Below are 13,612 nucleotides of genomic sequence, written 5' to 3' on the forward strand. Positions count from 1 at the left end.
AAGCCGCGGCCCGGCGCTTGGCCTGGAGCGGCGGCGCGTGGCTGCAGGGCGCGGGCCCCGGCTCTCCAGAGGTCTTACACGGGGTTCTCCAGCCAAGGCCGCTGTTAAGCATCACCGTCAGGCGGTGGTGTGCACGGCGTCCCGGTTCTCCAGCCGCGGTACTCGGTACTTAGCCCGGTGACCCGGGACGCTGGTTCTGACAGCGGGGACGCGCCGTGCGGGAGACCTCTGATGTAATCGCATCGACTGGGCCACTTGCTGCCTAAGCGCCAAAACGTGGAAAAGCAGCCAAATTTCATTTAAAGTGTGAAGAACACATTTACGATACGTCTCCGATCTTCACCGTGTGTGGCAGTTAATGCTTGTAACCTCTGGGTCTGGGTGATGACCATAGGGCCAGAGGACCAGCGTTTGGTGCTGCTGCTGCTCCTGCTTGGATCTACACACAGCTCTGGCTACAGCCTTCGCTGTTTCTCTGTCAAATCTTTGGCCAGGTGCTGGCGGTACAGACATTATTCCCACCTTACATTCTAGGGCAGGGGTGGGATCAGCAGGATCAAAGCAGGGCAAAAAGAGATGGAAGGAAGAGGCTGGGGGACAGAAAGCGCCTGAAGTGTTTAAGCATCTGACCTGAAGCAAGGGCTGTCCACTCCGCAGGAGACAGTGCAGTGGCCCCGAGGTGGGCGTCAGCCAGATCTGCTTTCTTCCCGTGAAGCTCGCACACTGAATTACCTTTCTGGTCTCCTGTTCTCAAGCATGGGAGAACTCAGAGAACTAAAGTTGTTAGAGTATTTTTATGTTGTTTATGATGTTTTTAACTTTAGCTTTCCCTTTGTACCAATTTTCGGTTCCAGTTTTCTTCCTGCAGAGATAAACCATTCGTTCATTCCCATGGTCATATTTAGAAAGTAGTTACTCATCATGAGCCAGAATATTTCTAAATTAAAAAAAATTTTCATCACCACTTCAAGCAAGTTGAAATTCTTGACTAAAATTCTGTCTCTTCCTTTCTCCCCATCTAGAATTGTGTCTGTGTTAAGTCTGTGGCGCTGTCAGCAGGGGGGATCCTCTGTGAGAAAAATACCTCAGAATGTTCATGAAAGATGATGTTCTCTTTGCTATATCTGATAACTACGATTGCCAAATAAAATTTATAATTTCAAAATATGGTATTTACTGAAGAATTTGTATTTAGCCAGTCCTGGACTTGAACTGAGGGCCTGGGCACTGTCCCTGAGCCTCTCTCAAGGCTAGCACTCTACCACTTGAGCCACAGTATCACTTGGCTTTTTTTGAATAGTTTATTGGAGATAAAAGTCTCACTGACTTTCCTGCCTGAGTTGGCTTTAAACTGCAATCCTCAGATCTCAGCCTCTTGAGTAGCTAGGATTACAGGTGTGAACCACTGGCGCCCAGCTATCTTTACAATATTTTGACATTTATAAAATTTCATAAAATACCCAAATTTCATTGGGTATTTTTTTTTCTTTTTTTTTTTGGGGTCCGGTTGTGGGGCCTGAACTCTGGGCCTGGGCGCTGTCCCTCAGCTCTTCAGCTCAAGGCTAACACTCTACCACTTGAGCCACAGCGCCACTTCTGCTTTTTTTTCTTTTTTTGCTTATGTGGTGCTGAGGAATCGAACCCAGGGCCTCATGCATTGCAAGGCAAGCACTCTACCACTGAGCCACCTTCCCAGCCCTTCATTGGGTATTTTTATCTGATAACTCCGTAGATCCTTTGATCAATGACCTCACATCCTAATGACATTGTCAGTAATTGGTTTTATTTATTGCTAGTATTGAGGTTTGAACTTGGTCTTGCATTTGCATTTGCTTTGCTGGTGCTCTCACACTTGAGCCATGCGACCAGCCCAGTTTTTTGCTGCTTATTTTAGAAATTGAGTTTCATGGACTTTTCTGCCTGGATTTGAACTGTGATTTTTTTTTTTTTATGGGTCAGTTGTGGGGCCTGAACTCTGGGCCTGGGCATTATCCCTCAGCTCCTCAGCTCAAGGCTAGAGCTCTACCACTTGAGCCACAGCACTACTTCTGGCTTTTTCTGCTTATGTGGTGCTGAGGAATCGAATCCAGGCCTCATGCATGCAAGGCAAGCACTCTACCACTGAGCCACCGTCCCAGCCCTGAACTGATTTTCTAGGTCTTATTCTCCAGAGTAGCTAGGATTAGAGCCTTGAGTCATGAGTACTTGGCAGCCTTATTATCTTTTAATAATATGAAATCAAGACATAATAGTTTCTTGTTACTTTCAAATGAATTTTATCACAGAATCCAATTTTCATACACACACACACACACACACACACACACACATTTTAAGTGCTGTGATCTAGACATACCACAACTGGGCATCAACTCAGATTGTTACAGGCCAGGATACGGTAAAGACACTTGCACATTCATGTTCATTGCTGCACTGTTTGCAAGTGCCAAATTATGGAAACAGCCCAGATGCCCTACAATAGAGTAGATTTAAAAAATATATACATATACACAATGGAATTTTACTCATCCATTAGAAAGATTAATAATAGGTCATTTGCAGGGAGACGGATGGACCTAAAACAAATCATGTTAAGTGAGGTAAGCCAAGCTCAGAGAGAGAAACAGCACATATTTCTCATATGAGGAAGCTAGATCTACAATGGGACATGAAAACCTGTACAGAACTCAAGGCAATCACACACAAATCATCAGACTCCTCTAGACATTTACAATAACTACTTGTCAAACAATTTCTGGAAATGGAAAAAATGTTTGTTTTGTTATTATAGTTTGGTTTTGCTTTTGGATTTTTTTCATTTTGCAGTGGGTGGGGGGAAGAAAGGGAGGGGAGAAGGGTGAATAGATGCAGTCCTGGTATCCAGTATACACTGTGGAAAATGAACTGTGCAATGTGTGGGCAGGGACAGGAGGGGGAACCTGAGGGAAAGCTAAGGAAGGGGTGACATTGTCCAAAGAAATGTACTCATCATCTGACCTATGAAATGGTGGCCCCTCTGGGAGCACCTTAATAGTACAATAAAATTGTATTAAAAAAAATGTACCTGGCTTCAGATGACCTTGAAAAGCAAAGTACTTACATACATAGAGGTACTTAACAATTTTATAAAGGTAGTGTAATTTTACTTTCCACCTGTAACAGAGGTGCAAAGGGCTAGAGACAGAGGTAAGGGAAAGAGAGCTACTCCACTAGCTGACTTCAGCTTCACTTATTGTATGTAACAAATAGTTGAGACACCCAGTTTATAAAGAGAAGCTTTATTTTGGCTCCTAGCTCTGGAGGTCCCAGGCCATGATTGGTTAGGTCTGTTGCTTCAGGACTGAGAGAACACTACATGGTGGGGTGCATGGCAGAACAGAACTGTTCATCCTGTGGCCAGTAAGCAAGAGAAAGATCTAGATTACACTGTCTCCTTTAAGGGCCTTCCTTGAGTCACCTAAAGACTTCCCCCAAGTGCTGTCTCATAAAAGTTCTACCTCCCTCCAACTACCCCTGCCCTGGGGCCAATTCTGTAACACTTATGCTACTGAGTAATTCAAGACTCAAACTTTCCTACCACATTTTTCTCTGTGTAACACCTTTGAGTTTGTGTGAAACACATCCTGCCTGCAAATGATAAGAAATTATATCTCCATTTTGCTTATATCTTTGGACACAGTCATTATTGCTGTCGTTGGGCACAACATGCTTGTTTTTGGCTTTTCTACTCTGTGAGAGGCAACATTTTTCTAACAGATAAGATGTAAAGGGAATATTTGGCATTTTCACATATGCGTTCAACATGTATTTTCAGGTGTGACTTAACATATACAGTGTACTGAGTTAGGTAGGGGTGATTCCAGACACAAGCAAGCCACTGGTACCACCTTCGTGGTTCTTCTGGTATTACAAATTATGCTTCTGTTGTTTTGGTGGTGACTTGATGAAGTTCTAGATCATAAGTGATCTTCCCTATTGGGAAGATAGAGTATACAGAACATTTACATGTACATTAAAATATACATTACACATATAGGCAGCCCTCTGAGATCCATGGATTATAGGTTTGCAGATTCACCCAGCCAAGGATTCCGTAATATGAAGATATTCAGTGATTTTTTTTTTTTTTGGGTCCGGTTGTGGGACCTGAACTCTGGGCCTGGGTGTTGTCCCTCAGCTCTTAGCTCAAGGCTAGCACTCTACCACTTGAGCCACAGCGCCACTTCCGGCTTTTTTTCTTTTTGCTTATGTGGTGCTGAGGAATCGAACCCAGGGCCTCATGCATGCAAGGCAAGTGCTCTACCACTGAGCCACCTTCCCAGCCCCCAGACAGAGTTTTTATGTGCCTCATCTTTTGCCAGTTCCTGGATTCCTGAGTTGCACACTGTGTGTGGTTTTCTGTCTGATGGTCAGTCTCTTTTTAGCAATTTTAGTTGTCATGTCTTCCCTATTCACCTGTGACAGTTTCTGTTGATTCTTCTTTAAAGTCAAGTCCATTTTTCCATCTTTCAAGGTTTTTTTAACTTCTGTTTCACCAAGAGTTCTCCTTTTCTGTCCAGTCTTCTGGCTTTGGTTGTATCTTCCTTAATTATTTTCTGGCCTTTCTAGGAGTTTTGAGTTGTTTATAATGTGGGAAGACAGTATACTGAATTCAGCCTGCTCTCCTAGTTCACATTTCCATTTACGAATGAAGACTTGTTGGTAGCTGCTGCGGGATGTCTTCTCATGGCCCATCCGCTCCTTTGGATGGCAGGTGAAATAGGGCCTGTTCACAGTGGGTAGGCCCAGGCTGCCCCTGGAGGCTTCAGTTCAAGTTCACAGAAGGGCCAGGCAGGCCTGCTGACCACCCATGGCTGTCCCCAGCTGATTTCCTGCAGGGGAGAGAGCTGGATATGCTTTCATTCAGACTCCCTTCTGAGGTGGGACCTTCCATCTGAGTAAAGCGGCTGCTATAAGCCAGGTAACTAGTTGGCCAGATTTTTTTTTTTTTAAGGAGCAATACTGAGGTTTGAACTCAGGACCTCCTACTTCCTAGGCAGGTGTTCTACCACTTGAGCTATACCCTCAGATAACTAGTAAGAGAATTTGCCTGTCCTCTCTTCCTTTCCTTTTGCTAAGGTTTCTTTCACTCTAGAGACCTTTGTCCCCTCCCTACTCTTTTGTTGTCGTGAGGCTTGAACTCTGGGCTTGGGCACTGTCCCTGAGCTCTTCAGCTCAAGGCTACTGTTCTGCCACTCAAGCCACAGTGCCATTTCGGTTTTCTGATGGTTTCTTGGAGATTAGAGTCTCACGGGCTTTCCTGCCAGGGTTGGCTTTGAAACGCAATCCTTAGATTTAGCCTCCTAAGTAGCTAGTATTACAGGTGTGAGCCCCCCTCCCCCCCTTTTTTTAAAGCTGTTTTCCTAGATTCCTCTTGGAAATTATAACATTTCAGTTTTCTCCTTCCACCTTCTGCCTGGCCCTACCTTGCAACTTACCTGGACTGGCTCCATTTCCATCTTTTTACCTTTTGTTGTAGTACTTAAAGGGACTCTTTAAAAATTATCAGCACATATTAATTGTACATGTTAATGGGATTTGCAGTGATATTTTCATACAAGCATGCAAAATGCATTTATCATATTTATACCTTTGCATCCACTCTTACACCTTTGCACCTGCCCTTCATCCTTTCTAATTCTTCAACTTTAAATACAAGTTTTCTGCTCTTGAACACATTCTGCTATCATATTTTCACAATTCAGGAACTTATCTTCTCTGGATGTGTCTGTTAGTAGCATCCAGGTTTTATTCTGTTTATACATTACATTTCACCTCTACTAATTTTTGTTTTAAAAGTTCTCTCATTTTTAGTTTCTTTTTTCTTCCTGTTTTTATTTCTCTTGCTGTGCTCAAATGTCTGGTGATATTTGTGCTTTGAAAGCTCTGTGCCAGGGCAGCCTTTCACAGATACTGTGCTTCCTTGTAGAGAAACTTATGCTGGCCATTGGCTTGGCTTGGCTGGACTTGGCTGATCTCCTATAGAGGGTTGGTGCTTCCTGAGGTCAGTATTTTACTTACTGTCTGATGAAGGGGACAGTAATGGTCATCAAGCTGCACTCAGGTAGGGGCCTGTGGTTAGTTTTTCAGACTTGCATCCAGGCCTCTTCTGCCATGGCAGTATACCCTGGGAAGAGAGCACCTCTTTCCTCCTTCTCTGGGTGTCTGCAGAGAGCACTGTTTATTCCTGGCCTTTGATCCCCAACTACCCCTTTTCCTTCCTGTCCCTGTAGACTTGGAGCTTTCATGTTTCACTATCCATCAGAGTCAGTTGCCACACATCTGTCTGCTTTCCAACCTCTAACTCTTTTGTGGAAGTCTTGCTGGCTTTACTTCTGCCTTTGGAGATGTTTGTCTTATTTGAAAAAATTGCTTTATTCTGCAATTTAATGCCCCTGGAGCTTGAACTCAGGGCCTGGACACTGTCTTTGAACCTCTCTGTGCTCAAGGCTGGCGCTCTACCATTTGAGCCACAGCGCCACTTCTGGCCTTTTCTGTGTATGTGGTACTGAGGAATCGAACTCAGGGCTTCTTGCATGCTAGGCAAGCACTCCACCACTAAGCCACATTCCCAACCCAGTTTAATGGTGTTTTTGAGGAGAGTAAAAGTAAACATGTGCATAAGTCATCATCTTTACCTAGCGATGAAGATGTAGACTCTCAGTTGCCCAATGTCTCTGGTATTTTGTTTTAACCTGGAGCTCCTCAAAGGCTGTCTTGACTAGGCTTGCTTCTCATACCCTGTGCCTAGTCTGACTTTTCCTGTTCCTTCTTCAGTGATTATCAGTCCAGTTTGTTTTCTGTCTTCTAGAATTTTTCCAGCTGGCTGGCCTGTTGCTGTCTGTCTCGTGTTTATTCATTTAGCCATTAGTTTGATCTCGTAAGAGCTTTTCCATGCTGTTAGGTAAGACAGAATGGGGGGAAGTGGAAGGTAAACTCATGCGTCCAGTTGCTTAAGCTGTGAGTCCTGAAATGTGATCTGATTGGCCGTAATTTGCCCTTTGTTTGTCTTTCAGCTGATGTAGCGCAGCAGTTCCAGTTTGCTGTACGTGTTATTGGCAGCAACTTTGCCCCAACTGTTGAAAGAGACGAGTTTCTAGTAGCTGAAAAAATCAAGAAAGAGCGTATGTATTTTTCTTCTGAAACTTGACACAACACGTATGAATATGCTTGTGCATGTATCGGTGTCTGTAGTTCTAAGACATTTTAATGTATTATTAAAATGTACATACTTTAAGGTAAGTATTATTAAAAAATAAGGACAACTCACTTCTGTTTTGGAATTAAAACTCTTTGGACACTGGAGGATTTGATTTTAAATACTGTTACAACAATACAGTTTGGTTTTAGTGTATGGGAGGAGGCAACATGGCTTGATGTAACTTTCTGCTTCCCTGTTATTTGCAGGGTTTATTATTTTGTGCCTTTTGACCAGGTTACCTGAAACACCATTTGAGCAATGGACAACTCTGAATGTATCCATCTTTGCTTCTGTTCATTGTCACCCTCAGACTTGTGGTACTGTAGAACTGCAAGCATTCTGATTCTTAGGTGACTCTCCTAAGTGGTGGAGAGGGAGGCTGTCTACTTTGTAGTGCTCATTTTGTCAGTGGTTGGCTGGATGGGATCTGTCTACTTATTAGCGCTCATTTTGTCAGTTGTTCAATGGATGGAATCTGTTCTTGCTGCTCACCCGCTGGCTGCAGTGTGAAAGCTCAGTTCTGAGTAGCAGGCAGCCTGCAGAAGAGGCTGTGCTTCTGGTTGGATGTTGGTTTATACTAGAGGCTGGTTCTCCACTCTTGACCATTTCCTGGGCTGTGGGAGCAGCTTGACTAGAAAGAGGCCTGGCCTGAAAATCAGCCTTTTTCCTTCAGAGGCCTAGCTGTTAAACTGCCCAAGGAAGTAGATTTGGCCATGATTCCAGTACTTTAGCAAATTGACAATCATACTTACATGTAGGAAGTTGTTTGCTTGACACAATCTCCCACCAGTTGTTTATTATAAACTACCTAGGGCCCATGGTCTTTATTGATGGTATGTTTTGGAGCTGTGTCATGAATAGATGGCATGGCTGTTGCTTGTGGAGGTTGTGCCCTAAACACAGTGGGGTCAGGCTGTAGAGTCTTTGCCCATCTAGGGCTTGAGCAGAGACCCATCTGCTGCCTCAGAGTCTTTGTGTCACTCAGCAGGCATGGACCATGGCTCTTCCTGTCAGCTGTGTCCTTTTCTTGGTTTCTATTACTCATGTTTAGCCATGTTCTGAAAATACCGAAGAAAAAAACCCAAAGGAAACAAATCATAAATTTTAAATTATGTGCCTGAGTACTGCCCTACTCTGTTGCACCAAGAACCTGAACCATCCTCATCTGTGTGTCCAGTGCCTGCCCGCCCTTCCTGCTTATCAGAGAACCACCCCCCATCTGCATGTCCAGTGCCTGCCTGCCCTTCCTGCTTGTCACATCAGCAGTTTAGTAGGGCAGCACTTCTGTTCACATAGCCTCGTTTTCCTTATGATCACCTATCCAGGCTACCCTCAAATTTCATGATACTCCTCCTTCCAGCTCCCAGTTAGCTGAGATTACAGGTGTGCACTACCATGCCCAGCCACTTTAATAACCTGAAAGCATAAGAGTACTGATCCTGGCAGTTCAGCTATGCCAAAGAGAAGCTGTAAAGTGCGTCCTTTAAATGAAAAGATACAGGATTTGATACCATCCTGTGCTTTTAAACATCTCTCCTGCCTAGAGATCTTGAACCTGTCCCCCATTATAAATGGGACAGATAATATAGAATATAGAGGAATGTAAAGATGGAGTATTTAATAACTTTCTTTTAACCTATAAAGCTTACTTTTGTACTATGTCTGTCTGATTGGACTTAAGAGCGTAGTTCTTTTACTCTTGAACTCTAAAGTGATTTACATTTTAGGTTAATACCTAGAAACCCAACTGTTAATGTATTGTACAAGCAGAACATTCCCTTTGAGAACTTGCTTTTCATAGCCTGTGATGATTCTGCAAATACATGTAATAGTCAATAATAAAGTTTGTGTGAGCTTGGAGTTAAAGAATAGGAAGCTTCGTTGTTGACATAGAGAAGGAAGTCATTTTAATACCACCTGTGTGTGGCTCCTGTGTTTATATTGTTGCTGTAGGGCGCGCCTTCTGTAGCTCTTTTAGTTGCCTCTAGCAATCACCCCTCACTCATTCCTGAGGTCCCCTTCTGTGGTGGCCATGTTGACCTGTCACATGTCATGAGATTTTAGGCATTTGAAGTTTGGTTACAGTTGTTGGCATCTTGCACTAGTTGTGTTCCAACAGTTCACTCTGGAATAATACAAAAAAAGCTAATTTTCCATTTTATATGGCTGCCTTCAAATATAAAATGACAATATCCTTTTATACCAAAACAAACAGCAAAAGCAAACATGGATTGGCAGTATTTCACATCTACTTGTTCCTTATTTTTTTCTCACTGGTGTGTGGGATGCACTATAACTCAAGGTTTTCCTTTCTGCTTAGCAGTTGAAGTCTGCAATCATCACTTACAAATAATCAGTGTTGCTTTTTTTTTTTTAAACTTAACGACTGTAATATATTGGGGAAAATATTTATTCTGAAGAAAGAACACCACTGACTATCCAATGGTTTATTTATGTAGCACACCTTTCTGTTGTTTTAAATGTATACATGGCATTTCATTTTAACTGAATGCACTTCATTGGATGCACTTTGTATAACACATTTTTGAAGACAGATTTTCCTTTCTATGAAAGAACAGTTCAGGGTAGAATTGCAAATCTGTGTGTAATTCATTTTAGCAGTGTTAGCTGGCGGGATCCATTCCTGGAAACCCTGTGTAGTCCAGGCTGGCCTGGAACTAGAACTTGGGATCCTCTTCCTTCAGCTTCCCTCCCAAGGGCTGAGATTACAGGCATACACCACCAGGCCTGTTTTGGGTTAACTAAACACAGCACCTTTCCTGGCAGCTACAGCTGTTTTCTCCATAGTGCTGGTCACTCCTGAACCCACGTCTGGTGTAGCTTCTCCTTTGTCATGGAGCAGAACATAGCATGAACTCATTTGCTTCCACTGCTTTCATGTAATTCTGAGTGTAACTAGATCTTCCAAAGACTCCTGTTAGTAAAATGAAAATCAGCTAATAAGCTGAAGCATTACTGTAGATTTTCATGAAAACATTAACTATCATAAATGTTAACACTACTTTTTGAACCTTGGAATCTAAAGGTTTTCTTATTTCCCATTTCTCTCCTAGGTTTAGCTATTATTAGTTAAATTGGTGATAGCCTTAAACTTGATTAGTAGCTGCCATTTCTATTATATAATCAGTTTTTACAAAATGCTTTGATTCCAGCCTGGTACTTTCCATATGTTACAAATATCAAAGAGCATAGAGGGGCCTTCCAACCTCAGAGCTCCTTGACACATCTGGTCAGGTTCTTGGGACTCTGAAGTTTGGGATTCTGAGCCATATGATATTGTAGGTAAAACAGTAACATAAAAATGACTTTTAGGCCGGATGCTAGTGGCTCATGCTTGTAATCTTATCTACTAAGGAGGCTGAGATCTGAGGATCATGGTTCAAAGCCAGCCTGGGAAGGAAAGTTTGTGAGACTCTTATCTCCAAAAAGCACCAGAAAACCAGAAGTGGTGCTGTGGCTCAAATGGTAGAGTGCTAGCTTTGAGCTGAAGAGCTTAGGGACAGTGTTCAGGCCCAGAATTTAAGCCCCACGATTAAAAAAAAAAGTTCAGTTTATAAGATTATGTCTTTGTTGCTTTGTATGTCCCATGGTATAACCCCTGCTTTCACTGTATTTGATGTTGGTATATGTGGAGGGGAAGGGAAAAAGAATCGTTAAAGCAGGGATACAGGAGGACCCATTGCAACAATAAGATGTACAAGTCATTATGTCAAAAAATGAACTTTACAACTGTGGTGGGGGGGATGGAGGGTGGGGGGGAGGATGAGAAAGGATGGGAAGGGGAAACAAAGGAGGAGGCGACAATGCTTGATAAGAAATGTACTCATTATCTTGCCCATGTAATTGTAACCCCTCTGTACGGTATTTTTACAATAAAATACGTTTATAAAAAAATGTTCAGTATGTGTGATTAACACAGTTGATTTTTATTTTCTAATTTTTTCAGTTATCCGACAAAGGAGAGAGGCAGATGCTGCATTATTTTCAGAGCTGCACAGAAAGCTTCATTCGCAGGTATGGGCAGGTATTCTGAAGTCAGTGCATGAGTGAAGAGGGTGTTCATGAGTGGAAAGTATATTCATGATGGTTTGCAAACACTTGAACCTATATTGGTACTATCACATTACATTATTTTCTTATCACTAATGGCTTTTGTAGGTAGTATTTCCTTTCAAACAGAATTAAGTTTTAGCAGGGGAAGAATTAGGGGCAGAGGATGTGTATGCATAGTTTACACTATGGCTTGGTTCATCATCACTTGAGTCTCTCTGGAGGAATTCAGAGATGTTGTTACCACTTTACCACTGGAACAGAATGGGGCTAAGTAAGCTGGTGAGTGGTCTCCTGCATTTTGTTGTTCTCTGTCAGATGATGAAATGACATTACTTGTTTGAAGGGAAGGTTGCCTTCTGTGACAAGATGCTGATTGGTGAATCTTGTTTTTCCTGGAGTTGGAGGTAGTTGTAAAGTGACTGCAGCAGAGAACACCTCACATGAAAGAGGAGAGATACAAAGTGAGGGTCTGAACAGTTTTTAGTTAATTTATAGGCTCACCACAAGCTTTTTTTTAAGGTGTTTCTTACACATCCAGTAATTTTGTTTTTAGAAAAGGTATTTATATATTTTAGCCTTTATAGCCCAAAGGTAAGGATGTACACACAGAATCTGCTGCCTGGTGAAGTGAGGTAGCACATGCTGATTGATGGTGGGATAGATGGCTGGAGTCTGCGACATCAGTGGTGACTGTATGTGGAGGCCTGGGAGGGAGAGGGCAAGAAGGAAGGAGGACCCCTACCCTGAAGCTCGGTGCTTCAAATTCCTTTTTATATTCTTCTGTTTTGTGTTCCAATGGGATATTAATAAAGGAGGAAGAGGTACATATTTTATGATGATGTTTCTCTCCTTACTGTGTTTGGGAAATTCTAAAAATATTTTTAGCTGTAACAGTGTTATTATAAATTGGGTAAACTGGGTGCTGGTGGTTCACACCTGTAATCCTAGCTACTCAGGAGGCTGAGATCTGAGAATCACGGTTTAAAGCCCGCCCAGGCAAGGAAAGTCTGTGAAACTCTTACCTCCAATAAACCACTAGAAAACTGGAAGTGGCACTGTGGCTCAAGTGGTAGAGTGCTCGCCTTGAGCTGAAGAGCTGAGGGATAGCGCCCAAGCCCAGAGTTCAAGCCCCACAACTGACCAAAAAATTAAAAAAAAAAATTGGATAATGTTGAGGGAAGGGGGGGGCATTGTCCAAAAAAGATATTCATTACTGACTTATATAAATGTAACCTCTTTATGTGGCAAGAATGTTTTCAGGGGAGATAATACTGTTATTGAAAAAAATAGAATGATATCAATATTAATAAAATTTTTTTTAAAAATGGGTAATGTGAAATATTTGTTATTGGAGACTTTGGAGCATCTTTCTAGGGAGGTGCAGGGGTGATTATGGAGCATCATCTCCATAAGCCTTTTGTTGGGTAGTGCTAATTATGTGTTTAATGAGCACAGATTTAATGATACCAGGTGAACTTTAAAATTCATTTCAGTGGGGGCACTGGTGGTTTAGGCCTGTAATTGAGTGTGAGATCTGAAGGTCAAAGTTCAAGGTCCACCCAGGCAGGAAAGTCATGGAGACTCTTATCTCCAGTTAATCACCAAAAAGCCAGAAATGGAGCCATAGCTCAAGTGGTAGAGTGCTGGCCTTGAGCAAAACAGTTCAGAGACAGCACTGAGTTCAAATCACAGGACTGGTACACGCACATGTAAAAAAAAAATTCATTTCTACTTTGGGAATGAGTATAATTTAGGAGAGAAGAAAATGAAATTTTGTATGAAGTAGTACTTACAATGTTTTTTTTCTAAACAGGGAGTTTTGAAAAATACTTGGTCAGTACTCTACCTCTTGTTGAACCTTAGTGAGGATCCTCGCAAGCAAGCGAGCAAGGTAAGTTACTCTACGGCACATCATGGTTCTGTTGGGATGTTCATACTGAATTTCAGTAGCAGTCACCCTGTAGGTAAGAATGTAATGGAAGAAAAGCAAAAACCTTGTCATGGAAAGTCTATTTATTTTTTGCTTGTGGGGCTTTAAACTTAGGGCCTGGGTGCTGTCCCTGAGCTCTCTGCTCAAGGTTTGTTTGTGCTCTACCTGTTTGAGCCACAGCACCACTTCTATTTTTCTTGTAGTTAGTTAATTGGAGATAAGAGTCTCACAAGAGTCTCACGGACTTTCCTGCCTGAGTTGGTTTCGAGCAACAATCCTAAGATCCCAGCCTCCTGAGCTAGAATTACAGTTGTAAACTACAGCTTTTTTGGGGGACATTTTTAGTGTATACTTTCTTGAAGGAGTGT

The 13,612-nt window shown here is 42.4% G+C and overlaps 1 protein-coding gene across 1 annotated transcript in view; it reads left to right on the forward strand.

The window, feature by feature from the left end:
• Window positions 1–13,612, forward strand: part of Tubgcp3 (tubulin, gamma complex associated protein 3) — a 62,696-nt gene that overhangs the window by 356 nt on the left and 48,728 nt on the right. The window contains exons 2-4 of the mRNA XM_013022841.1: window positions 7,056–7,163; window positions 11,208–11,275; window positions 13,128–13,205. Coding sequence (XP_012878295.1) covers window positions 7,056–7,163; window positions 11,208–11,275; window positions 13,128–13,205 — 254 coding nt within the window. The remainder of the gene's footprint in view (window positions 1–7,055; window positions 7,164–11,207; window positions 11,276–13,127; window positions 13,206–13,612) is intronic.

This window comes from Dipodomys ordii, unplaced genomic scaffold, assembly GCF_000151885.1.
Source record: "Dipodomys ordii isolate 6190 unplaced genomic scaffold, Dord_2.0 Scaffold64, whole genome shotgun sequence".
Lineage (NCBI taxonomy): Eukaryota > Metazoa > Chordata > Mammalia > Rodentia > Heteromyidae > Dipodomys > Dipodomys ordii.